The following is a 25,876-nucleotide window of genomic DNA, read 5'->3' on the forward strand; positions in this document are numbered from 1 at the left end:
AAAGCCTTAAGTTTTGTATTTGATATCCCAGATAACGCTAGTCAAGGATTATATGAGATTTGTAAAGGTTTCATTTTGTGAAAGCAATATGTTGCTGCTAAAAATAATCAATAAAGGGCTACTTATTTGAAATCAAATGTTTTCTTTCATTTGTTGTATCTATGAACAATTAGGAAAGTGACAAGTATAACAGGAAGGTTTGCATATGTGTTATGTGACATTATCCTTGAAATAAAACCGCTTCCAAACAGGCATCCAGATGCATCCAAATGTCAGTTCTTTGAGAGATTAGCTATATTTGAATGAGATGTATCTTTAAGAGGATCTGAAGTCTTGCTTTTTCTCACCAATGAGCTCAATGACACTTAATGGATTTTCCCCCTAAATAAATCCTTAGTAAAAACCATCAACAGCTGTACCTAAGAACATCTTGAGTCAGATGTGCATCATGATAACCATAAACTTATTTCAGTTGTTAGTATGAATCACTACTATACAAACAAATGGATCACGAAATGGCAAAGATGAAATCAATTACTCAGCGAGATGGATGGTAAATATGTGGTTGTTGTTGCAGCTGAATCACACAAAACCTCATTTTGCTTGCATGGGTAGGAAAAAAAACTATTTGTATATTAAAAAGTGTAATAGACTACATAATGTAGTGATGTCAGTGTGCATGGGTAGGAAAAACTATCCGTTTATATATTAAAAAGTAACTTGCTGACATGCCAGTGCGTGTTCATTAAAGATTAGTACAATTAGTAAGAGGCTGTATCTAATATAAAGCTAATCAGTTCACAGGCATGTGGTTTCCACGTGACCACATGACCTCCCAGTGTCTTCTGTAAATGAATAGAGGACACAGCCTGAAACACAGCTTAGTTGTGTTGTGTATATAGCTGTCAATTATTGTTCTGTGGTCATAGTCTATAGTGTGTTATGAATGAATCGGTTAGTGGTACAGTAAGTTCTGATTCAGTGAGTCAATGGTGATGGTGTTTCTGTCTCTCTATGACTGTAGTTTGTCGTAGTCAGATGCATTTATCTGCTGCTGCCCTCTGTTGGTTAATGTCTGTTTCTGCACTTAATTTGCTCTTGTACATGGAAGCAGTGTACAAGTACTCCATTATAAGTATTTATATGTAAAACCGCATACAGTATGAAACAATTTGTTACACTGCTGTCATTAAACCTCTTAATGTGGCATGTTTTGCGTAACGAGTGGTAATCTCAGAAATAAATATGGATATTAATTAAAATTGTAATAAAACAAATGCCCATTTTAGGTAATCCAGTCAAACAATGAGTCAGGAAATAGAAAAAAAAGTTAATTCATAACACTCAGAGTCGAGCACATGTAGGAAATAATGTTCTGTATAAAAAGTTTTGTAATTTTATTACATCTTAGAAAAACCTGCTGCATATACAACATGTACTGAACAATTTTCATAGAGCAAAAATGGTATAGTCTATTCTGAAGTTATATTAGAGAAGCATTAATAATAATAATAATAGCAATTAAGTGACATTTTAATTCAGAAAAGCATGTTTTTTTTGTTTGTTTTTTTAAATGCTAAATAATTCTTAATATTATTGTTATAAGCACATGTATCAGTAACATAAACATAAACCTTTTTGATGTCTAAGTTTGAAAGAAAGACATGATCAAAGTCTTTTAGATTTTGTTTTAATAAATAAATTATAAAAATTGCAATATTGAGAAAACCAGAAAAAGGCACTTAAAAAAGCTACTTAAGCTAGTAGATAAGGTGTTGTGGCAGGCCATCGTTTTATCCTCCTTCAGCTTTCCTGTAGATTTAAATGACTGAATCTCCTGATTACATTCAGTTAAAATAATTAAAATAAAGAGTTGTTGTACCTTTGAACATATGATATGAACATCTGAACACAAACTACACTTTAAATCTTTTTTTTTCAGATAAGTGTCTTAACAACAAAGAGCTTTATCTCTGATTTCAAATATGAAAATTACAACATCCTTTTTTTCAATTAAAATATACTAACTGAAAACATATTTGAAATCTGTAGGTTTCAATAATTGTGCTCATTTCTAATGAGCGGTTTAAGGACATTTGGCTACAAACTACAGGATATCACCTGAATACACTGATACTCATCAAGAGCCACATAATAATTCAACAAATAATCCTTCATAACACATAAAATACACAGACATTTTCAGCTGAACACAAGACACGTGCCATAATGATTTTCTAAGAGCAACAATAAGATCAAAAACCTTTTTGGCATGTAATGCAAGATGCGTCTGAGAGTAAATGCATAGATTATTAGCATATCAAACCAAACTTACATCAGCCCCCCCCCAAAAAATAAAATAAAAATAATCACATATATACTGGTCAGATACTGGTCAGTTTCTTTTGCCAACATATGAGTGTTGAATGTACATGATAGAATATGAACAAAAATTCACATGATGATTTTAAATGGCATTTGATTAGTTTTTGCAATTTTTGGGGTGGGACTCAAGGATCCCTTTGCACCGCAACACTTGATGCAAAGGCACGAATGTCTGTTCAGTTTGAAAAGAGCGAATGTGTGAATGTACACAGGGTTTAAAAGAAGAAAAACTGATGTAAATAAAAAGACTATACAAACTGTACACGTTTGCAAGGGACGAGAAGCAGCCAGTCCGTCATAAAATACTGCTACAAAGCTACAATACTGTTCTTAAAGAATGACATACAATGAGGAAAATAAACTATTTCAAAGAAAACTGAGGATATCTGCAAACCTATCCCTTCCAAAACATTCACGCGAGTGATACCCATGTCCATTATTTGCCTTCATATTTGGGGTTGATCACAGTTGTGACGGCACTCTTGTAGATGGGGTTCTCTCCCTGAGAAACACACAAAAATCAGATTTTAAAATTAAGAAACAAATATAGAGCACAATTCAACTTCAACGTCTCATCTAAATGCATTTACACCCCAAGAAAGTGCAATAAACCTTGAATTAAAAAGGTAACAATAAAAAAAAAAAATCACCGCATGCAGCTACAGTATATATTACTCATATATATTTTGATGAACATATTAATATCCAGTGAAGAAAACCAAATTAGGTGAAACACTAATATGACAGAGCACTGTCAGATGCTCATGCTGTAGCTGATTAGTGAGTTACACCTTAAACACTTCACTTTAAAAATATATCAACATTTCGTTTCAAGGATGGAATATTATATATATAACAAATGGTGGTCAGGTATAGAAATGCACACACACACACACGCACACACACACACACACTGAAAAAAGCAATGCAGAAAGAGGAGAAGTATACAAACTTATAGAGCCACAGCTTTACGTCCATAGTTTGGGTTCTTGAATTTATTAATAGGGCTCTTGTAAATTGGATTCCCTGTCTGAGAGTGTACAGATCAACCGCAGATGAAGCAACAGAAGAGCTGAAATTATGGACAATAAATGGAGAATAAAAGGATGTAGATCATAGAGAGATGGAAAGAAGATTTCATGAGCATCAAGGGAAAAGGAGCCAAAGCATGCATATGGAGTACGAATGAAGATGGAATAGAAGGTTCAACAAAAACAAAAATAATAACTGCATAAAACATGGTTAAACCCGGACAAATAAGCAAGGAGTCTTTTATCCCATCAGCTGCCACTAAACACATTGTGTTTAAGTCTGAAGTTCAATTTCATTTTGATCAACTTAATAATTCAGAAATAAACTATTTATCTTATAATTTAATAATTTATTAACAATGAATCTTATAAATTAGAATGCAAAATATTTAAGTAATTTACACTGGTTATAAAGACTTTTTTTTGATAAAGATGCACTTTCTGCTCTAAACACATCCTATTCAGCAACACTGAATAAATAAATACACCACATTCCCTGTGGATCAGCAGATTTTGAACGGCACTTGCCTAAGAACGCCCTTCTGAAAAAGAAATACACTTCTGCATACTTTAGCCTATTTATTATGGCAATGATATATTTTTAAATTAATATACTATAGTGTGAACTGAATCTAATATTTTCGGACACTATTGAACAATGTTATTTGAACAATTAAATGAATTGTCAATTAAATTAAAATGTATTACAGATTAAATGTATATTGCAAGCAATTCGTTTTTACATCTTTATGTGTAATTTTATAATTACTTCTATTGCTTTTGAAATATAAAGTTTATAAACATTAATGGTGAACTAAAATACTTTAATGCCATTTCCATTGAAACATGAATGTCATGTATTTAAATATATTTGTAAGAGTTGTAATTCAGTACATTTAATATATATTAACCATAAATGTAATGTTGAATAACACTACAGTTAAAATTATAATTCAACATAAAATTATGATTAAAATCAAGTGTATTTATTTAAAGCATGACAAAAAGATGATTAAAACAATTATTTAAAATGCACTTCAATTGTGCATTATTTGACATTATTACAAAAGTGAGTTAAACCGTCTTGAAAGTGTCTCTATGCGGTCTTTTATTTAATTTAAATTATATTATCTACAAGTACAGATTTGAAAAATATACTTTTGAGAGTTAAACTACATTACAAGGGCTCATTCAGTACAATTAAGCGCACTTTATTTCACTTGTGCACACAGATGTGCTCAGAAAGCGAGCCAGCAGAGGGCAGCAGTGCATCATCCTGACTGGACGACCGCAGCTGCCCACGACACACCCAGAACAACCAGGCTCTGACAATCCAGAAGCCTTTATCCAGACAGAGTGCTCGTAAAGAGGAAAACCACACTTCTGATGAAGCAATCTTTGAATTTTGGAAAGATTAAAAACAAAACTTCAGGTTTTAAAGCACGAGCTCAAATAAAAGATTTCTTGGTCATGTTTAAAAGCCTTTGTTTCATACCGTGTCCCACTTGGCGTTCATCTTCTCCTTCTCAAACTTGGCGAACTCGCGGCGGTCGTGAATGATCATGAGCAGCTTCCAGATCAGGAGCAGAGCTAGACCAATCAGAACGATGCCTGTGACCACGCCCGCTACGATGGGAATGATGTCAGGACCCGCCGGACACTCTGCCAAACCAAGCACACATCACTTCAGTAAAGGGGTCATATGATGTTGCTAAAAAGAACATTATTTTGTGTATTTGGTGTAATGTGTTTACGCGGTTTAAGGTTCAAAAACACATTATTTTCCACAAACCGTACAGTATTGTTGCTCCTCTTTGTCCTGCCTTTCTGAAACACATTGATTTTTACAAAACTCATCGTTCTGAGAAGTGCGGTGTGCTCTGATTGGCCAGTTATTTAGTGCATTGTGATTGGCCGAATACCTCAAGCGTGTGACGGAAATGTTACGCCCCGTACCATATTTGGAAACACACAGCGTCTCCACGACAACAATACTACAGCGAGAATAAAAGTTCCGCCTTCTTTCTTTGCGTAAACATTTGAGCGTGTTATGCAGATCTTCCCACACAGTGACGTAGAGATGTGGGGCGTTTGAATGAGCCGCTTTAGACATGGACGAGTCTGAACCTTTATAAAGAATATCTCTTTGGGTTTGAGACTTTAGTCTTTGAAACATTACTGATCTTATATGTGTCCCTGCAGCACAAAAGCAGTCATCAGTAGCACAGGTATATCTGTAGCAATAACCAACAATACATTGTAAGGGTCAAAATTATCCATTTCTCTTTTATGCCAAAAATCATTAGGATATTAAGTAAAGATCATGTTCCATGAAGATATTTTGTACATTTCCTACTGTAAATATATCAAAACTAACAACTTTAAAGGAGATTTTCTCAATATTTAGATTTTTTTTGCACCCTCAGATTCCAGATTTTCTAAAAGTTGTATCTCAGCCAAATATTGTCCTATCATAACAAACCATACATCAATGGAAAGATTATTTATTCAAAACTCAATTTCAACAGCTTGCAACACTCCCAAGACAAAGGAAACTTGAAATGGCATCGTATGACCCGTTTAAAGCAAACAAACACTCATGCGGCTGAAGTAACAACACAAGTGACACAAACTCCGATATTTAAACCATGGCTCTTCTTTGTGTTGATGCGAAGCCTCACCTAAAGTCTCCACCACATGGACCTCCTTCTCTGTGTTGTTGACGGCGTAGGTGTAGTAGAACCAGCAGTCGTTGGCGTCTCTCTCCTTGCAGTGCATGAGGGGGAAGGCCTGCACCGGCTGAGGGAGTTTATCTCTGTCCTTCACCTTGATGAGGTTGAAGTAGCCACAGTCTCTCTCACAAGTGTCTTTCTTCTCTCCTGTGCCAAACGCCCGGCACTGCACGCACTCCCTGAGACAGAAAAGCGCTGTTAACACCACGAGTTCAAGCGTGGATTGTGAAACTACTTAGGATGGTGGGGTTTTTTCCAGACAGCTAAAGGCAAAGATATATAAACGGTAGCATTGCATTCCTTACAAACTCTGTAAAGAAACAGGGCTGATATTGACAAATAATGAAAAACTCAGTTACACTTAATTTTAAGGTGTCCTTTTTACAGTTTAGAGCTTTATTTATCCCCTTGGGGCAATTAATTCAGACTTTCGTGGTGCTTCACATATACAACACTTAACATACACATACAAATAATCAAAATACACCAAATACATAGGAGGGGAAAACAATAATTGCCTACATGTACTTATTATATGGCTAGCGTTAGGATTAGGGTTTGTCTTAGGGTTACCTTCATGTAATTATGCATAATGTATCGTTATTATAATGTAACGTAATGTAACAAGGACACCTTAAAATAAAGTGTTACCAAAAACTCTATTAACTGTAGTAATGCCACAATAGTTGCCCATACAGCAATTAATAACCATAAAAAATAATAATGAATACAAATATGAAAATATATTTTGAAATATTCAAAAACTAGCAAAAAAAAAAAAAAAAAAAAAAAAAAAATATATATATATATATATATATACATGACATTGACATTCTATCATCTTTAATATATGCTATAAATAATTGTTTGAATGAACTGAGTTTAGTTTATATATTTAAAAAAACATATTTTGCTAAATATATTTTAATATTGGGAATGTACTTTCTTACCACTTGCAGTACATTTTATAATATATTTTGGCATTTGAAGATTTAAACAAAAATATTTGAAATTTGAAAAAATATATATTTGATAAGCTGTGCTGTTTACACCATATATTATATCTCGAAAAAACATATTTTGCTGTGTAAGTGGTAACCAGCATATCACAATGTTGTGCTACATTTCATCACTGAAGCTGTGCATGTACTGAATGTAGTTTATGTCACAGATGTGTGCATGTTTTCCACTGACTTGTGCTCAGTACAGACTCCGGGGCAGGTGGGGCAGATCTCACAGGTGGGGCCCTGGAACTTGGGGTCGGTGCACCTGCAGGTCCCGCACTCACAGATCCCCCGGCCGTTACAGATCTGCTTGTTGGAGGCCAAGCAGGTGGAGGTGTCCAGAGAGCAATCGCAGGCGCTTCCCGTGTAGTTAGCGTCACAGATACACACCCTGCACTCACAGTGGCCGTGTCCTGCAGGAACAACACCACATTAACCCATTTAATCACACATTTATTTCTCAGACATGAGAATACCAAAATGATGAGTCATTAGTAACCCCTTGAAATAATTAATAATTATTATTTTTTAAATTTTTATGGAAATGTGTGTGTTTTATGGTGACCGGTGGGATCATGTATATACTGAAATTAAATTATTTCTGCAGTCATCAAAATTCTTATACATCCCAGCCCAGTTATTAACCCACTTTAAATGGTTTCATCACATTGTATGGCTACTATTATAAATAAAAAAGCCTTATACAACACTGAATAGGTATACTAAGATAAAAAACAAAAAAAACTAATAGTTTATTATAAAAATAATAATTGATTGCTTTCATAAATTGCATTGACTGCTCTAAAATATGAGACACCAATGTTTCAGGAGTTTAGGACACATGATTATTCGAAAACTGTTATATTTCCTATTTGGGTTTATGTGTATGCTTTATTTATTTTATTTTATTTATTAACTGTTTTTTAAGGGAAGTTGTGGCCTAATGGTTAGAGAGTCGGACTCGTAATCCAAAGGTTGTGGGTTTGAGTCTCCGGCCGGCAGGTATTGTAGGTGGGGGGAGTGAATGTCCAGCGCTCTCTCCACCCTCAATACCACGACTGAGGTGCCCTTGAGCAAGACACTGAACCCCCACCGAATGGCTGCCCACTGCTCCGGGTGTGTGTTCACGGTGTGTGTGTGCACTTAGGATGGATTAAATGCAGAGCACGAATTCTGAGTATGAGTCAGTAACATTTTTAGAGCTGTATAAATGAAAACCTTCTTTACGGTCACTATTGTCTCCAGTTAACCACCTTCTTCTGCTCATTTCAAACAGTCTTCCTCTGCTACCCAAGCTGCTTTTCTTCTATTAACGGTCTGTCGAGTGATGTATTGGTGATATGCATGGTCTAATAAGAAACCAGCTTCCTGTTTGAGTACCTCCGCAGAGTTTATTATTGGAGCGGTCGCAGTTGAAGTTGTCACACTCGCAGAATTTGCCGCTGTAGCGTTCTTCGGGATTGTCCCTCTTCTTGCACTCGCAGGTGCCACACACGCACTCGCCGTTATTGCTGCAGATGTCTGTGCCGTTGTCTTTGCGGCAGTTCTTGTCCAGGTCTTCGGTGGACACCTCGTCTTTTCGACATTCACACTGCCTGCCCACACGTCCCTTATTACACCTGAGAAGACACGAAGTACACAGCTCACATTTACTCACATAAACTCTCTCGCTTATATGTTTATGGGTCAAAGACAAAAAGGAGTTTTCAAGCAATGAAAGTTTAATTCAGCTTTATTATTTTTTCTGTGCATTAGAATGTGTCCTGTTTGTTTTTGTAAAAACAAAGCAAATTTGTTTTTATCATGATTATCAGAAGACACCCACAAAAAAATGTCAGTCAGTGTAACAATAGTTCACATAAATGCATTAACAGTTCATTTTGTCGTATTGTTTTCACAAAGATTATTTACATCAAACATTTGGTGTTATATTTAACCCTAAATCAACAAAAACAGTATTTTTAAAAGTAAAATTTTTGTTTTGTATTGTGGCATTATTTTCATTGACATTGTATCATCTTTAATGTATGCTGATATAGACAAATCAGTGCATTCTAGATTTTTTTTTTTTATTGTACAGTAAATTAATGTATTATGATAATGAGAGTAATGAGAATTACAAAGAAAAAGTCAATACAATACAATTAACAGTTACAGTTGTTTATTGTAAATGGGAATTTTGTGGGAAAATATGATATTCAGTGAAAAAAGGAATTTAAAAATGGTCTTAATTTTATGCAATATATATTGTTAATTGTTGTTATTATTCACTAAAACTATTAAAAATGATTTCCATTAATTGAAAAAAGCTGACAAATATCTAATATAGTCTTGGATGAAAAACATGGATGAAAATTAGAAATGTTGCAAAGGTTTGTTTAACCTGAAGTGCTCAAATTTGACTAAAAATAACTACTAACTAATTAGGAATAGAAAGACTAAGAAAGAGAGAAACGTACACAAACCATTTAATATAGGATTGTTTTAAAGGGATAGTTCACCCAAAAATGAACATTCTGTCATTAATTACTCCCCCTCATGTCGTTCCAAACCCGTAAGACCTTCGTTCATCTTCAGAACGCAAATTAAGATATTGTTGATGCACTCCGAGAGCTCTCTGACCCTGCATAGACAGCAAGGATCCTAACATGATCAACGCACAGAAGCGTAGCAAGGACATTGTTAAAATAATCCATGTGACATCAGGGGTTCAAGGATCCTTGCTGTCTATGGGAGGGTCAGAGAGCTCTCGGAGTGCATCAAAAATATCTTAATTTGCGTTCTGAAGATGAACGAAGGTCTTACGGGTTTGGAAAGAACTTTTAAGCTGAGTATTTGCAACTTGCTTCACCTACCAGAAAAACACATAAAATGTAATTTAGCAATGAAACAGTGCTTTTCTGAGCAAACGCAGGAGTGTTATGTGGTCGGTCTCACCTGCAGGCTCCACACTCAAACGTCCCGTTGCCGTTATGACACATGTCACTGTTCTTGATGCCGTGTTTGTGGCATTCACACTCGCAGATGAAGTTCAGCATGATCTCCACCTCCTCGGTGAAGCCCAGGGGCTTGATTTTAATGCTTCCAGGTTTGCCTTGTTTGGGGCAGCCTTGAGCCGTGATGTTAATGGTGAACGATACCTGGGAACACAGTGGAAACAGAAAACCACTCAGAAACGAAAGGCTGGCGGTTTCTGCTGTGGATGACGGATGATGCATTTGTGTTGATGTGGCTTCACCTCGTCTCCGATGGAGATGTTAGAGCACCTCCTTCCGTTCTCTCCCTCATTCACCACTCCGTTCTTACAGCGGGATTGATAGGTGATGGTCACTCCTTCAGGAAGCTTACTGTTCTCAAGGATCACCTCTGAGGAAAGAGACTGAGAGAAAACAGAAATCAGGCCAGTTCCTTTAAAGACGGCAGATATTTCTAAAGAAACTTCATCCACTCACATTGTAAGCATTAACGATGAGATTGATAACATTGCTGGAGTTTGCAGAAAGCGTCCCCACTGCAGACTTTGGGATCAGGTTTTTAAGTTCCTGTGGAAAGAGAAAAAAACAAAAACATCCATGGATCTTCAGCAAAGGGACTCGGGGTGTTTGTTTTACAACAGTCCTGTTAAACTGCAGACAGGAACTTGAAATTATGACCTTGGCGTTCGGATCATTCCAAGCTGGGAAGCTATTTTGGGCTCGTGGCTTTCCAAACACAGAGAAGTTGGATTCAAACTGTTCAGATGCCTGTGAGTTTTAGTCTCGCAGGGGTGAAATATTTAATATGGGATTTCATATTACAATTCATCCATTTGTAACACACTCTTGTCTCCAGCGATGGCTCTTTCAATGCACATCTATGGGATTTCGTTGCCTGTTTTATCACTCAGCAGGTAAATAATACAAGACTGATCACTTAGAAAAGTAATAGCATATCTTACCTCAAAAAGTCACATCCCGTACAGGCAAAAAAAACTAAAAAACAATTAGATATATGCTAAATATATGTTGTAAACAGTGAAGCTCAGTTACATATATTTTAGAAATTGAGAATATATTTAGTTTCAACCTTCATATACCACAAAATATTTTAAAATGTATTTCAGGGTGGAGAAAATACATTTACAATCTTACATTAAATGCAAATATGGATGGAACGGCCTACTAGAGATAAAAATAGATTTATAATGATTTAATAATGTTTAAATAATATATATATATATATATATATATATATATATATATACACAGTGCTGCTTGAAAGTTTGTGAACCCCTTGCAGAATCTGTGAAAATGTGAGCAATTTTAACAAAATAAGAGAGATCATACAAAATGCATGTTATTTTTTATGTAGTACTGTCCTGAGTAAGATATTTGACATAAAATATGCTTACATTTAGTCCACAAGACAAAACAAATTGCTGAAAATATTCAAATAACCCCATTCAAAAGTTTGGGAACCCTTGGTTCTTAATACTGTGTTTGGTTACCTGGATGATCTACGACTGTGTTTTTGTTTTGTGATGGTTGTTCATGAGTCATCATCATTACGGTAATCATCTGCGGACCTACTTTGTAAACAGGCTGAAACTCCTCTGTGACTGCAAAGATGGTCTGGATGTTGTTTTCACTCAGTTTCTGAACCAGGTGGGCGATGGACGGGTAATCCTAGTCAGGAAAGGAAATGAAACCTCTGCTAAATCTGTCAAACATCCCATAGTCTGCTCTGAAAATCACCTGAAGATGTCTTATACGTACATAATAATGGCTCATGGTGTACACGTTGTTTTCTAAGTGGCATTTCCCATCATTGGGAAGCACGATTCCACCTAGTTTGCCATCGCCGGCAAAATGGAAACCTGCGTCTGTGGAGAAAACCAACAAACGAGTGACGTTTCTCCAGCCGATGTGCTCCTGAGAGAGAGAGAGAGAAGAAAAACAGGAAGAAGGAGAAAAGTGAGGCCAAGGGATACAAAGAGTGAACTGAAAGCACAAAAATAAATTACTGCAGTATTTCAATTCATCCACTGAAAATAACTATATGTGACCCTGGACCACAAAACCAGTCATAAGTGTCAATTTTTTGAAATGGAGATTTCTACATCATCTGAAAGTTGAATAAATAATCTTTCCATTGATGTATGGTTTGTTAGGATAATATTTGGCTGACATACAACTATTTGAAAATCTAGAATCTGAGGGTGCAACAAAAATCTAAATATTGAGAAAATCACCTTTAAAGTTACCTAAATGATGTTCTTAGCTATGCATATTACTAAAAAATTACTAAAAATCTTTACTTAATATCCTGATGATTTTTGGCATAAAACAAAAATCAATAATTTTGATCCATAAAGTGTATTTTTGGCTATTTCTACAAATATACCTGTGCTACTGATGACTGCTTTTGTGCTGCAGGGTCACAAATAAGGACACATATTCTCAGTGCATAGTAAATAAACGTCCTCGGTGATGTTATCCACTCACTCCACAGACAGCTACTTGCATGATGGCATCAAACCCCCCCTCAGGCGAGTCCAGGTTGCCAGATATCTGCTGATTTCCCACCAGAGTGTTGAACTGCTCCCCGTTGCTGGTGAGTTTCAGCACGTTCTTGTAGCTGAAGGGGCTGGTGCAGTTTTGGTCCCCTGTGCAGGGGTTCAGGAGCTTGGCTGGAGTCATGCTGATATACGGCATCACCGTCTTCTCCACAAAAGAGCCGAAACCTATCCGGAAATGAGAAATGAACAAAACAGCATCTTTGCTTGAAATGCATGCCTGCTCTCGTCTCTTTGGCAGTGTGAGGAAAGTTTTGATTATCTCTTATTTATCATTTAATTATAGGTTATAATAATGTAATATTCAAGTAGTGCTGTCAAACAATTAATCCCAAATAAAAAATGTTGTTTACATTATATATGTATATGTACTGTGTATATTTATTATGTATATATAAATACACACACATACAGCATATATTTTGAAACTATTTACATGTTTATACATTTATATATTCATATTCTTATATTTTATATTATATATTTTTTTGGATGTGATTAATCGTTTGACAGCACTACTATATATACATATACGTGTGTGTGTGTGTGTGTGTGTGTGTGTGTGTTATTACATGTTTAATACATGTATATAATATAGCCAAGTGTTTTGTTTTGATTGGATAAGACTCTCACCTATTCTGAAATCTGAGGTGATCTTGGACATTTCCTTCATCAGACTGGTCCCTAGGTTCTTGACGTTCTCCAAGTCATCCTTCATGGAGTAGGACAGGTCCATCAGGTAGTACAGGTCTATGGGATAGTCTTCAGCCCTCTTGAACTTCAGTTTGATATTCTGAGGTTCCCCTACAGGAACAACACAAACAATCCATTAGTATTCCCTAAATTACGTGCACAGATCGATAAAAAGCGACAAGGATTTCAGATTGTGAGTTGGCACCAGATCTGAGGTTGAGGCTGAGTTTCTGAGGCTGGATCTGAGTAATGTCCTCGGGTCGGAGTTTCTCTGCTCCTTTCTTGCGGTTGGTCACTGCTTTGTTCTTGAGGATCCTTTGGCTCCCGTGAGGGTTCTCGATCTTGGCGGCGGCGCAGCCTCTCTTTCTGAGCGACTCCAGCTCATCACAGCGCGCTGACGTCGGCTCTCCCTGCTTCAGAAACTCCTGGTGGACAGTAAATATCACAGCTGTACTGCTTGTATTGGGTGAATTAAGCATGTCAGATTATTTGAAGATGTTGATGAAGCAGTGAACAACACAAATACATTGTAAAAATGATAACAAAAATTCTAACAAAAAACAAAGAAAAAACGAACAGAAAAAAAGTTGTAGTTCTTTAATTTTTTTTTTTATTTAATTGCTACTTTTGTCATGTTTCTTGTTTCCTTCAACATCTGTTTGTGGTGAATTACCTTGATTTCTTTTTTTATGAGAATTATTACTTTAATATTGTAAAATATTATTGCAATTTAAAACAGCTGTTTTCTGTGTGAATATGTGTTAAAATATAATTTATTTCTGTGATCTGCTGCTGTATTTTCAGCATCATTACTCCAGTCTTCAGTGTCACATGATCTTCAGAAATCATAATAATATACTGATTTACTGCTCAACAAACATTTCTGATTATTATTAATGTTGAACACAGTTGTGCTGCACAATATTTTTGTGGAAACTTGTCCTTGCTGAATAAAATGATTAATTTCTTTTAAAAATGAATGGTTATGTACATGTCTCATAGAAAACAATAAAGAAATGAAGTACACCTTATTAAATTAAAAACCATGAACTGTCAGAATTTAATTAAATTTTTTATTTTTCAGAGAATGTCTAAAAAGAGAACATTCTAGAAAATAATATCATCAGAGTTAATTAATCTAAAGAAATAACTGTTTTATGACAAATTTATATGTAAAATTCAGTCATGGAATACACTTTAAACTGTAAATTTAGTTATTTATGTGAATAAGACAATATTAATATTATCCTCTCTGGTGCCTGCAGTACTTGTTTGCAGTCATTGCAGGGTTATTATAGTTAACTAAAACTGCAATTAAAATTAAAATCATAAAAAAAATATTTCCATTACTTGAAATAAAATTAATGTTAACTGAAATTAAAATAAAATACTAAAATACTAAAATATTAAAATAAATTGTATTTTAGTTTAACTTAATGTTCTAAAATAGCAAAAACTGAAATGATAATAGTATCTCAATGAGACTTGTTTGTGGACTTGATGCATGGAAACATCTCGATGCTTTATTGATGCTTGACATTTCTTATAAGGACTGCTATAAGGAATCTCAAGCATCACCGAGATGTTTCCATGCAGAAGCAGTTGGAATGAGGTTTCCTAGCATGAATGGAATGACAACATTCATCCGTCATTACTGTTTCCTGGCAAATCTGCCATACCTATTAATATCTGATGTCTTAGTTTGAGTCATTTTGTTCGGCATTATGTCTGTTTGGTCCTGCAGCACCGGCAGGTTACTTAATATTAACCTCCTGTTTAGTGAAATACTGTATAAAAACAATATCAGACTTATAATCATGCATCAGTACAGCTCTGATTAGTCAGCATGAAAATGAATGTAATTCTGCATTGATATATTGTGTCAATAAATGTGTTTGGAGGGTTAAAGAACAGATTGACCATGGTATTTGAATGCTACTCACTGCATCAGTGCACCATCCACATTTAGCCCCCACTTGTATGCATTCTCCACAGGATAAAGCGTTGGCTTTGATGCAGTCGTTGCCCTCTGCAGAACAGAAGAGACGGAGAGCGTTTCACATCTACAGCTTCGATTCATTTCCATCACTCCGGCTCGCTGTAATTGGAGCCAGAGATGACTACTCTATGTTTTCCATTATGGATAATACTCCGACCGCGCTGGGTGGAGCGAGCTCTGAGTAATGACTTCAGTATTTAACTGCTTGCTCTGAAGAGAGAACGATTAGTTATCCTCATGGAAACCCAGAGCTTATTAATTCTGACCGAGTTACAGTCCACTGGACAGAAATACACTGAATTAGCATTAGAAACAACAGCGATCTGAGAGTTCATCACATTACCTTGCTGTGCGCTGCTGCAACAAATCATCCCTAATAATGTTGATAGGAAAAGTAGCTTCAGGTCCATCTACAACAAAAGGATAATTATAAGCAGTGGATTCACTTTCAAAACCAGCAGTAGGCTAACAGTATAAACTGTTATACAGAAATATATGGTTATAAATATATGATTTAACTTGACTGAATCAACCTGAAATCATTGGACTATGACAAAAAAAATTATAAATAAATAAAAAATTAAGGGTAAAATGAAAAAAGTAGACCCTTAAGATATCTGTTTCACTGTTTACAGAGCATTACCGGGATTTTTGGACATAATGGTAATACCTTGTTTTCTTTTCTCTTTTTTTTTCTTCTACATGCTAATACCATGGTATTCTTTAAATATCTTTCACTACTATATAAATAGCATACATGACTATAACAATCAATGATGAGTACTTAATGCTTTTGATATAGTGCATTGTTGGAGAAACGTCATAGCTGTTTCTCGAAAACACTGGAACACATCCAACAACAACTGATGTTAATGAGGCAGTGCAGTGATTACTTCTGTTAATTAATCAGTTTGAGGTGAAGATTGTTGCTGTAAATTACATGCATGGCATCTGAGGACTGCTTCCCTATTTTAGTTTCCTGTTATTTTGCAGGTTTTCTTACATCACTCCAGGGTTTCCCGGTGGTACTAGAGCACAAACGCATATGCACTTTAATTCTATTAACAAACTAAAAGACATAGAATGAAATGCGTATATGCACTAGATATTAATATAGAGCATGATCTATTTAAGTCCACATGTCATACTCACAAGAAACGACACTTCTAAGCACAGTTTGAGAGCTGTAGCTCAACCACAGAACTTTGCAATGTTCTTGGAACTTTGTATTCAGGAAATACTAAATCATTGAACTATGTTGGTAACTATATAACTTAATATAACATAACTCACGAAATCACGTGTTGTCTGAGTTCTGCTTTTGGTTCAGTGTTAATCAATTAGTCCCTCTTGTTCCTAATGTTCTCTCTCGTTTGTCTTGTGTATGTATACTGCTAGTTTTGTTCAGTTCTTTGTCTGTTCTCATCTCATGAGTACATTTACCAGTTGCAACTCTCCTTGTCTTCACAAGCTCACTAGCTATGTTTCCATTCAAATTGCAAATTTAACTTAACAGTGTGCACAAAATTGGAATATGGCATAAAAATAAAGCACTGTTTCCATCCAGCAAGACAAAGAGACCAAAATAGTCACTCACTGATAAACTGGCGCCAAATATCACTAAGAAAAAGGTCATTTGCTGCAGTAGGACAAGTCACGGTTGGTCTTTTTTCATAGAAAATAAATTGCTTGCATCTCAGAGCATGCAGGTGAAATGCAATAAATGCGGTCATGTTTTATCTTGCTTTCGGTTATGTTATGCCATCCCATTGCACAAAGTCACATTACTTTTTTAATGTGCATAGAGGAATTTATTCAGTAAATGTATTTCCATCTAATTTATGTGCAAGTTTTCTCATCGGATAAAACATTAGTCCTCTCAGTTGAGCACAATTTTTTAATGTGAATTTTTGCACATCTCTGCATTTCCATTCAGCTTTTTTAATGCCATATTCCGAAATGTGCATAAAAATAAGTTTTACTGCGCACATTTTCAGAAAGATGACCTTGAGTTCACTGGACGACGTCATAAACCTTCATCACCCAACAGAGCTCATCTATTCTCAGCTCCTGCAAGAGGAACCGCCGGGCTGATTTAAATACCGCCTCTCAGATGCCATTCCTGGGTAAGAGTAACCATCATTCACCGCTCAGACCGTTTCCTAGCGGCTCTTTCCCTGACAGAAATAGTGCTGACTCCTTTAGACAAAGGGTGCTACTCGAGCGGACAAACAATATCTTTAAAAAACTTCAGAATTCCAGAGAAGTACACTGTAAAAAAATTAAAATAAATAAATAAATGAATGAATGAAGAAGTATTAGGAAAAATACAGACCAGCTGTAGAATATATATATTTTTAATTTCTATTTATTTTAATAAAATATTTTTTTGTCATTGTGACGTATGTTTATAAATAAATAAATAAGTATTAGGAAAAAACAGACCAGCTATAGAATACATATCTTATTATTTTATATTTATTTTATTATATATTTTAAATATTTGTCATTGCGACGTATGTGTTTTTAAACATAATTGTATTCTGATGACACAATGATTCGAAATGAGGTTATTTTAATCTATAATGATTATGAAAAACTCAAGTTCAAAACTTCAGCTCTGTTCAATAGTCTCTATAGTTCCTGTAAGAGAGATCTCTCATTAGATTCAGAGCACTTTAGCCTGCTGAAAGCATAAATGGCTGTTGTCTGTCCGGCCAGGTATAAAGCATATTGATTAGTGTGTCCAATGAGACCGTGTGTTGTGTCTGGTTAATAAATGATCCTCTGTTTGGCTCCACGTGTCAGTGAGGGGCTCAAAAGCACTTTGGATAGAAGTCTTCAGTAGAATGAAATCTATTAAAAAGTATGAACGGCTAAAATGATCATGTGGTATAATAGAGTTTCCTCATATTGAAGTAGAAGGCTTGACAAATGTTTTCTTTCCTGTACTGACATATCCTAAAAAACAGGACATTAAATAATTAATTAAAAACTTCCTGGAGAGGAACATACTAGCCCTTGTGAAAAATAAGAGTATGTGCACTTGTAGTGTACTTCATATCTCAAATATATATATATATATATATAAAAAGTACTTAACATAATATTACATAAAATTAAACAAAAGGCCACTTAAAGAGATACTTTTATGACTATGCACTTTTTGCACTAGCATTTTTTTTAATAAACTGTATAAATGTTGAATTTAGTACATTTTAAATCTTTGGTTTAATTGTGTTCATGCTTTAAAGACACTTAATTTAATGATGATATGTTACACATTTAAAGTACTTGTTATAATTCTAACTATAGTCTGTTATTTCATATTACATTTTAAAGTTAATATATTTCAAGTGTGCTAAATTACTTCATAATTACAAATGTGTAATAACAAATATATTCTAAATTGACATACATTACAATTTTTTATTGAAATTACATTAAAGTATATTTTAGTTTACACTGAAACAACTTTGGTATGGACACAAAAATAGCTAGTAAATAAAAAATGTCCTAAAACCATACTCCAATATACAGTTTTTTTTTTTAAATACAGTGAATAAATATATACTAAATAATAAATAGAAGTCCTACTGGGTCAAATAGCACTCTGAAGTTCATGCTTTTGCATTTAATATAATTTTTCCTTTTTATTTAACATGCAATTGCATGTCTGAGACTTTACATTCAGTTTGCACTTAAATATTTCCCTTTAAGTTTAAATTAAGTTCCTACCCAGCATTATCCAAAAGTGTTGACAGACGCTCATAACATGATACTGGCTTGATGTAAGACATGTCTGATGCCACTACCTCTGAATTACACATTACATTAACGGCAGTCCAAAGAAATCACAAATATAACTAGTGCTGGAAACAAAAATACCCTTCTGCCTTTTACTTCCCTGCTGAATGTAATGCATGTGGTTTCCATTAAACTCGATGGGCAGAGATGAGGTGGCTTAGAGGAATTCCTCCCTTTAAATGCTAAAGTGGGCCACTGTGGGATCTGCGGCGGCCCAGATGAAATCTCAAGTAACTTGGTAACACCTCTAAAAGTTATTAGGCTGTGAATCTGTTCTATAGTAAACTAACTCTTCTGTAATTCAGTCAGTGAGTTAATATGTGTGTGTGCATGTGAAGAAACGGTTCCTCTCAGTGTGCCGTTTATACACCCAGCGTGCAGACAGCATGTCGGGCAGAGCGACCAGATTAGACCTTGTGTCTCTGAGAGTTTGGCTCTGTGAGGTCACTCGAAACTACAAGGGTACGTTTACATGACAACGATGTGCTAAAAGCGGAAAGGTTTTTCCTTTGCATTTTGAAAAGTTTTGCATACAGATGGGATCCCCGTTCCGACGGATCTGTGAAAACACTGTATTACACATGCCAAGCCAGTAGTTTGGCGATATCTCTTTGTAAAGAAACACTACGCAAGCACATTATATGCATTACGTCACAGTTTTCAAAAATTCACGTTGTTATAGTTTACAAAGAGATTATAAACGAACGGCCAAAACTCATAAAATGTAGTTAAAAATGGTGTTGTGTAAACACCCGCTAAATGACAAAAAATCTAGTATTATTTTATTTTATTACACAAAACATGCCTTAAAAGGCATTTCATACTTCAATAAATAAATAAATAAACAATTAGTCCTAATTAAGAGTGTGAACATAAACCAACTTGTAAAACATCAATTAGGTGTCAAACTAAAAACATAAAATAAAAAGCTCTGTTTCTGTTCAATGAGGTTTCACAACTGGACTCAGGAATGCTGGGGGGAGGCTAAACAGAGAGCATCATGGGAATGATATTGCTATCTCCACAATGCTCTGGTAAAAACTGTGTGGTCCAAAACACAGATAGTGTCACAACAAGACTCAGCTGTTGCTGAAAGTCTGTTCTTTTTGACCAGAAGTCAACTTTCTACTCATCCTACTGTAATTTTCTTTGGCTTATGAAGATAGCACAAAGATAAACGCAAAAGCAAATAATAAAAAAACACTCAAGAGCTACAAAAAGGAGCAAAGAGAAAAACAGGAAAGGGGCGGCCGTTCTCTCCAGGACACTGAAAGCCCACCTCCAGTCCAGAACGTAACTTGCGTGGAAAGCAGAAACCCCTCTTTCTTCTCGGCTCTCTTCCCTCTTTTCCATTCTGGACTGGGAATGAGGGATCAGAACTAATGCCCACGAATGCCCCATTCAACCTCTGTCCTGAAACGAGGGCCAAACACAACCATGAGATAATGTCCCTTTAAAACACGGGAGCGTGTAATGAGCTCCAGGTTTAACAATCCGCCTGCAGCGCTGAAGAAAGTCTCTTGACTGCTTCTGGTGCTCATTTAAAGACTCATTTTTGGTCTTCTCAAGCACTCGGAAATCTGCTTCTAAAGATGTGTTATATCTTTTATATATTACTGTTTTACTACAGTACACCTGTGGAATCAAACTCACGCAGGATGCAAGGCTCTTCCCTTGTTAAAAAATACACTTTAGCATCTTTTAAAAAATAGTAGTTATTACAGAAATAATATACGTAGGAATATACTAAGTGAATGTAATGTTTGCAGACCTTTAAATGCATGTTAATTGCAATTAAATTAATATTTATTATAGATTAAATACATATTAAATGCAATTACCTGAACTTTAGAGTGCTTTTGGTCCCATTTAAATGCATTTGTATGTGTTATTTTATTACTTTTATTAATCTGGAAATATGGTTAAATTGTAATACACTATTGGTTATACATTACATGTACTTACTATAGTAATAACAGTAAAATATGAATAATTACATACAATTACCCTAAACTAAACCCTAATCCTAACCCTATAGTAAGAACACGTTGTTACTTAATATTACTCAGTACTTAAATGTACACAATTTGTGACAAGGACAAGTGTAACTCTTTATTTTAAGGTATCATTGTTACAGCGTAATTATACAAATAAGTACCGAGCATTATTATTTAACAACATGTATTTACAGCATTAGGGTTAGGGCTTGGTGTAGGGTTAATTGAATAATTTACTATTATTATTACTATAGTAACTACATGTAGCGTTTAACAGGGGCACTTTGAATTGAAGTATTACTGAAACTTGTGTATGTATTTAAATAATGTATAATCATGTATTTAAATAATTTTTAATAACACATCTGTAATGATGTAATATTGAATAACTCACTACAATGAAAAAAATTATAATCAAGTACATTACAAGTTAGTCAACAAATTGAACAAATTTGAAATGTACTTGAAAATTAAACATTTAATTAGACATTATTACAAAGTGCACAGTCGTGAAAGAGTACACCTGAGTGGCTTTTTGTTTCATTAATGTAATATTATCTGCGAGGGTAGTTTTTAAATAAAAATATACTTGAACTATTCATGCAAATATAGATACCTGAGGCCCTACTTTTGCTGAAACATGACTATTTCAGTTTTCTTGTGAATACAATAAATTACATGCATGCTGTAAACAAATATTAATAACCACACACCAATATTTTAAGTTAAAGAGGTCTGGCTGACAAAACCTTGAGAATCCCTGCTGTAAACAATGCATTTGCAAAACTGACCTTATGCTTGAATTTTAAACAACAAAATCGATTGTGAATATATAAGAGTTACGTTCTTTCTATAAGATGGACCTTTAGGGGAATATTGACCATGCTAATGCTCGAGCTCAAGCCCATCCTTCACAGTCATACTGGATCAATACCACTTTCTGCTGTACTGGACATTACTTAGACAACCACAATTCAACAACGACACAAATAGAACAAGATGTATGTAATCACCAAGCAGCAGAGAGACACCAGCACAAGAGACAAAGAGAGATCATTCATTGTGCAGGCTACCACTAAAAGCAACTCGGTTTTTACATTTCCAAATATACTGTGATCATCCTTTACTCATACAAATGTAAACACCATGATGATAGGGTGTTTTGGTCATTGCTAAGTGTTACAAGTCACAAGTCAGTATGATTAGGCTTGGGTTCCTCCTTCAATGTAAATCAATGGGATTTTTCTCATTCTGTCATTTTGAGTTAACACCTCTAAGAATAGCTAATCAGTAGCACCACAGAAACGGCCTGCAATGTAGTTATAGTTCAAGCAACTCGCTTGATGCTAAAAGTCATCTTATGAATATAAATATGTGCCTACGGAGACATTTCTGCAAAGTTACATTACATTGCATCTTAAACATTTTGCAACATGTCCAGTGGGTGGCAATTAAAGCGCAATACAGTTTTATCCAAAACAGATCAATGTGAAATGTTTTATTAAACTGGTTGTTGTACATTTTGTGGCAGTTTGGAAAAGAAAAGTCAGGTAAGTGGTGCTATAATTTTTATTTTGCCTGAAAATTATATACTTTCTACACTAAAGCTGACCATAAATGTAACCAATAGTGTTAACTTAAACAAATGTGAAATAATACATTTGCTGAAGCAACCGTGTCACTTTAACTTGTTTCTACAAGTATGTAAGCTGTTTTTTTTGTTACTTGTGATTCAAGGACTTTGCAAGTGCAGTGCTGTAGCTATTGAGCAAGTTTACTACATCAGAAAACCTGCAAACTTCAGTGTATAAGTTTACAAGTCATGCACTATGATAAAAGTGTTTTAAGGTCATAAAATAGTATTGTGCATGGAACCACGTGAAAATAAGTCTTTATTAATCAATAATCTGCCATTGAATTCATAATTTGTGTGAAGAGGAACTGTGTGAAATGCCATGTGTGTTTATTTGATCCTTTTTGGAGTTTTGCAAAAATGTAGGTATAGGTATGGTTTTTCCAATGAGATTGGGTTGAATATATGGTTAAACTCATCTAGCTTGGTTCCACCCTCAGCCCAACCCCTTCATTTCATCTTCTCCGTCCTCAGTAGTCAACCACAAACTCCACCATCCTCCTAAAAAACAACTCAGGAATCCCTAAGATGTTTGACCAGAATAAAGGCTTCTCCGCTAGTATCAATCAAATGCACCCCAAATTAATCAAATTGAAGGCTGGGTGAGAGTTAGACTTCTATAAAGCTTGCACACATATAATGCATTGACTACACTGAGCATGATATACAGTATTACGCCTCTGAGACCTGAAGCTGGGAGTACAGGGTTCAGGGCCGTCGTAATGTTACTGCTTCTGCCTGACTAGTCCCGTTTAACCGTTGTGTTGTCTTCACAGGAATCACTCCTATCACACTGGAAACCATGCAGTTTGGCAAACAGCCAGAAACCCCTCGCAGTGAAGTCCTGCCCATGAAAACCACCACCAGGACCTTTGTCATACCTACCACACACACACACATATATATATATATATATATATATATATATATATATATAAATGAGGATATATAAGGGGAAGTGGTTGAAATTGAACATATATGAATATTTTTAATTGAGAAATGTACAATAAAATAACAAATGAACAATTTTATGCACTGTTTCTCTTTCATAGCGAATCCCCTACAGGCTTGAACTGATCTGATTCATATTCCACCTGGTGGATGCATCGCCGAGGTCAATTGCATGATTTAAGTGGTTAAAGTGGTTTAAGTGGTGACGCAGTCACATGCTCATCTATCATTTTTATTATTGAATATGAATGAATAATTCACTGTAATAGTGACAGAGGACAATAACACTTCTGAACAAAACCTTTCAGTCGAACAAGGGTAAAGCAGTTTTAACAGGTTACAGCGGTACAGTTAAACTTTAATTAATTGTGAACATTGAACAACAATCTGTCTAACATTTCTTAATGTAAGTTAATGTTTATTGCTAAATACTATTGTTCATTTCAAATTTATGTTCAGTTGTAATTCATAGTTTCTTGCATTAACTAATGTTAAGCTGTAAAGTGTCAAATTATATCACTTAATTCTGTTCAGTTAGACTTCTGGTGCAAACTTGTTTCAAAGGATTGCATGGTAAACAAGACTACACTTTAAAGCCTTAAAATGAATAAAAATTCACACACATAAATTATGTATGACATGCCATATTTCATATTTCAGGTGGATATTGTAAGTATCTATAATGGTGCATGGTTACAAATTATTGCCATTGCCATTTTTTTTGAAGAGTTATGTTTATAGGGTTAAGAGATGTGCAATACTGTATACCTACACAACTGTGAAAATTTAGCTATATACATATAATTGTGATGTAAAGGTCTTGTAAATATTTAATGTTTCTACTGTTTAGTTTTTAAATGCTGTCAGTCCTTCCATATTTTAGGTTTCAGCATCCATCCCAATATACAGTCATGGCCAAAAATATCGGCACACTTGGTAAATATGATCAAAGGCGTCTGTGAAAATTAATCTGCATTGTTAATCCTTTTGATCTTTTATTTAAAAAATTCATTGCATAATAAGAATTTAAAATGGGGGAAAATATCATTATGAAATAAATGTTTTTCTCTAATACACATTGCCCACGATTAACTGCACCCTTTTATTCAACACTTTCTGAAACATCTATTTGTCAGTTTAACAGCTCTACATGTTCTCCTATAATACCTGATGAGGTTAGAGAACACCTGACAAGAGATCAGAGACCAATCCTTCATCCAGAATCTCTCCAGATCCTTCAGATTCACAGCTTCTTCTCTTCTGTTCACTTCACTCATTTTCTACAGGGTTCAGGTCAGAGGACTGGAATGGCCAGCAGACGCTTGGTTTTGTGCTCAGTGACCCATTTTTGTGTTGTTTTTGAGGTTTGTGTTTGGATTATTGTCCGGTTGGAAGATCCAAACATGGCCCATTATAAGATTTCTAACAGAGTCAGTCACTTATTAATTTTTTATCTGTTGGTATTTGATAGAATCCATGATGCCATGTGTCTAAACAAGATGTCCAGGACCTCCAGCAGAAATATAGGCCCACAACATCACAAATACAGCAGTATATTTCATTGTACACATGGGGTACTTTTTATCCCTGTGTTCACCAAACCCATCTTGAGTGTTTGCTGCTAAAAAGCTCATTTTTTAGTTTCATCTGACCATAGAAGCCAGTCCCATTAGAAGTTCCAGTCGTGTCTGATAACTGAATATGCTGGAGATTGTTTTTGGATGAGCTAGGAGAATTTTTCTTGAAACCCTCCCAAACAACATGTGATGATGTAGGTGCTGTTTGACTATTTTATTTTAAGGTTTTCTGACGCCGAGACTTTCTGCAATTCTCCAGCTGTGGTCCTTGGAGAGTCTTTAGCCACTCAAACTCTCCTTCTCACCGTGCATTAGGACGATATAGACACAAGTCCTCTTCCAGGCAGTTTCCTAACATTTGCCAATAATTGTGTCCGACGTGTATTTGAGAAAAACATTTATTTCATAATGATATCCCCCCCCATTTTCAATTCTTATTATCCAATGAAAGTAGGGATTTGTGTGAATGTTTTAAATAAAAGATCAAAAGGATTAACAATGAAGATTTATTTT

The 25,876-nt window shown here is 35.1% G+C and overlaps 1 protein-coding gene across 1 annotated transcript in view; it reads right to left on the reverse strand.

The window, feature by feature from the left end:
* Window positions 1-1,356: 1,356 nt before the first annotated feature.
* LOC306863508 (integrin beta-1-like) overlaps window positions 1,357-25,876 on the reverse strand; it is a 30,232-nt gene continuing 5,712 nt past the window's right edge. Inside the window, exons 2-16 of the mRNA XM_079406882.1 lie at window positions 15,742-15,808; window positions 15,343-15,428; window positions 13,605-13,824; window positions 13,340-13,510; window positions 12,636-12,874; window positions 11,907-12,062; window positions 11,721-11,816; window positions 10,605-10,694; window positions 10,391-10,531; window positions 10,090-10,292; window positions 8,533-8,771; window positions 7,343-7,565; window positions 6,098-6,327; window positions 4,912-5,078; window positions 1,357-2,887 (exon numbers count right to left, since the gene is read on the reverse strand). Of these exons, the coding sequence (XP_079263008.1) occupies window positions 2,822-2,887; window positions 4,912-5,078; window positions 6,098-6,327; window positions 7,343-7,565; window positions 8,533-8,771; window positions 10,090-10,292; window positions 10,391-10,531; window positions 10,605-10,694; window positions 11,721-11,816; window positions 11,907-12,062; window positions 12,636-12,874; window positions 13,340-13,510; window positions 13,605-13,824; window positions 15,343-15,428; window positions 15,742-15,808 (2,394 nt within the window). The 3' untranslated portion in view covers window positions 1,357-2,821. The remainder of the gene's footprint in view (window positions 2,888-4,911; window positions 5,079-6,097; window positions 6,328-7,342; window positions 7,566-8,532; window positions 8,772-10,089; window positions 10,293-10,390; window positions 10,532-10,604; window positions 10,695-11,720; window positions 11,817-11,906; window positions 12,063-12,635; window positions 12,875-13,339; window positions 13,511-13,604; window positions 13,825-15,342; window positions 15,429-15,741; window positions 15,809-25,876) is intronic.

The sequence above is a fragment of the Barbus barbus genome (assembly GCF_936440315.1).
Source record: "Barbus barbus genome assembly, chromosome: 44".
In the NCBI taxonomy this organism is placed as follows: domain Eukaryota; kingdom Metazoa; phylum Chordata; class Actinopteri; order Cypriniformes; family Cyprinidae; genus Barbus; species Barbus barbus.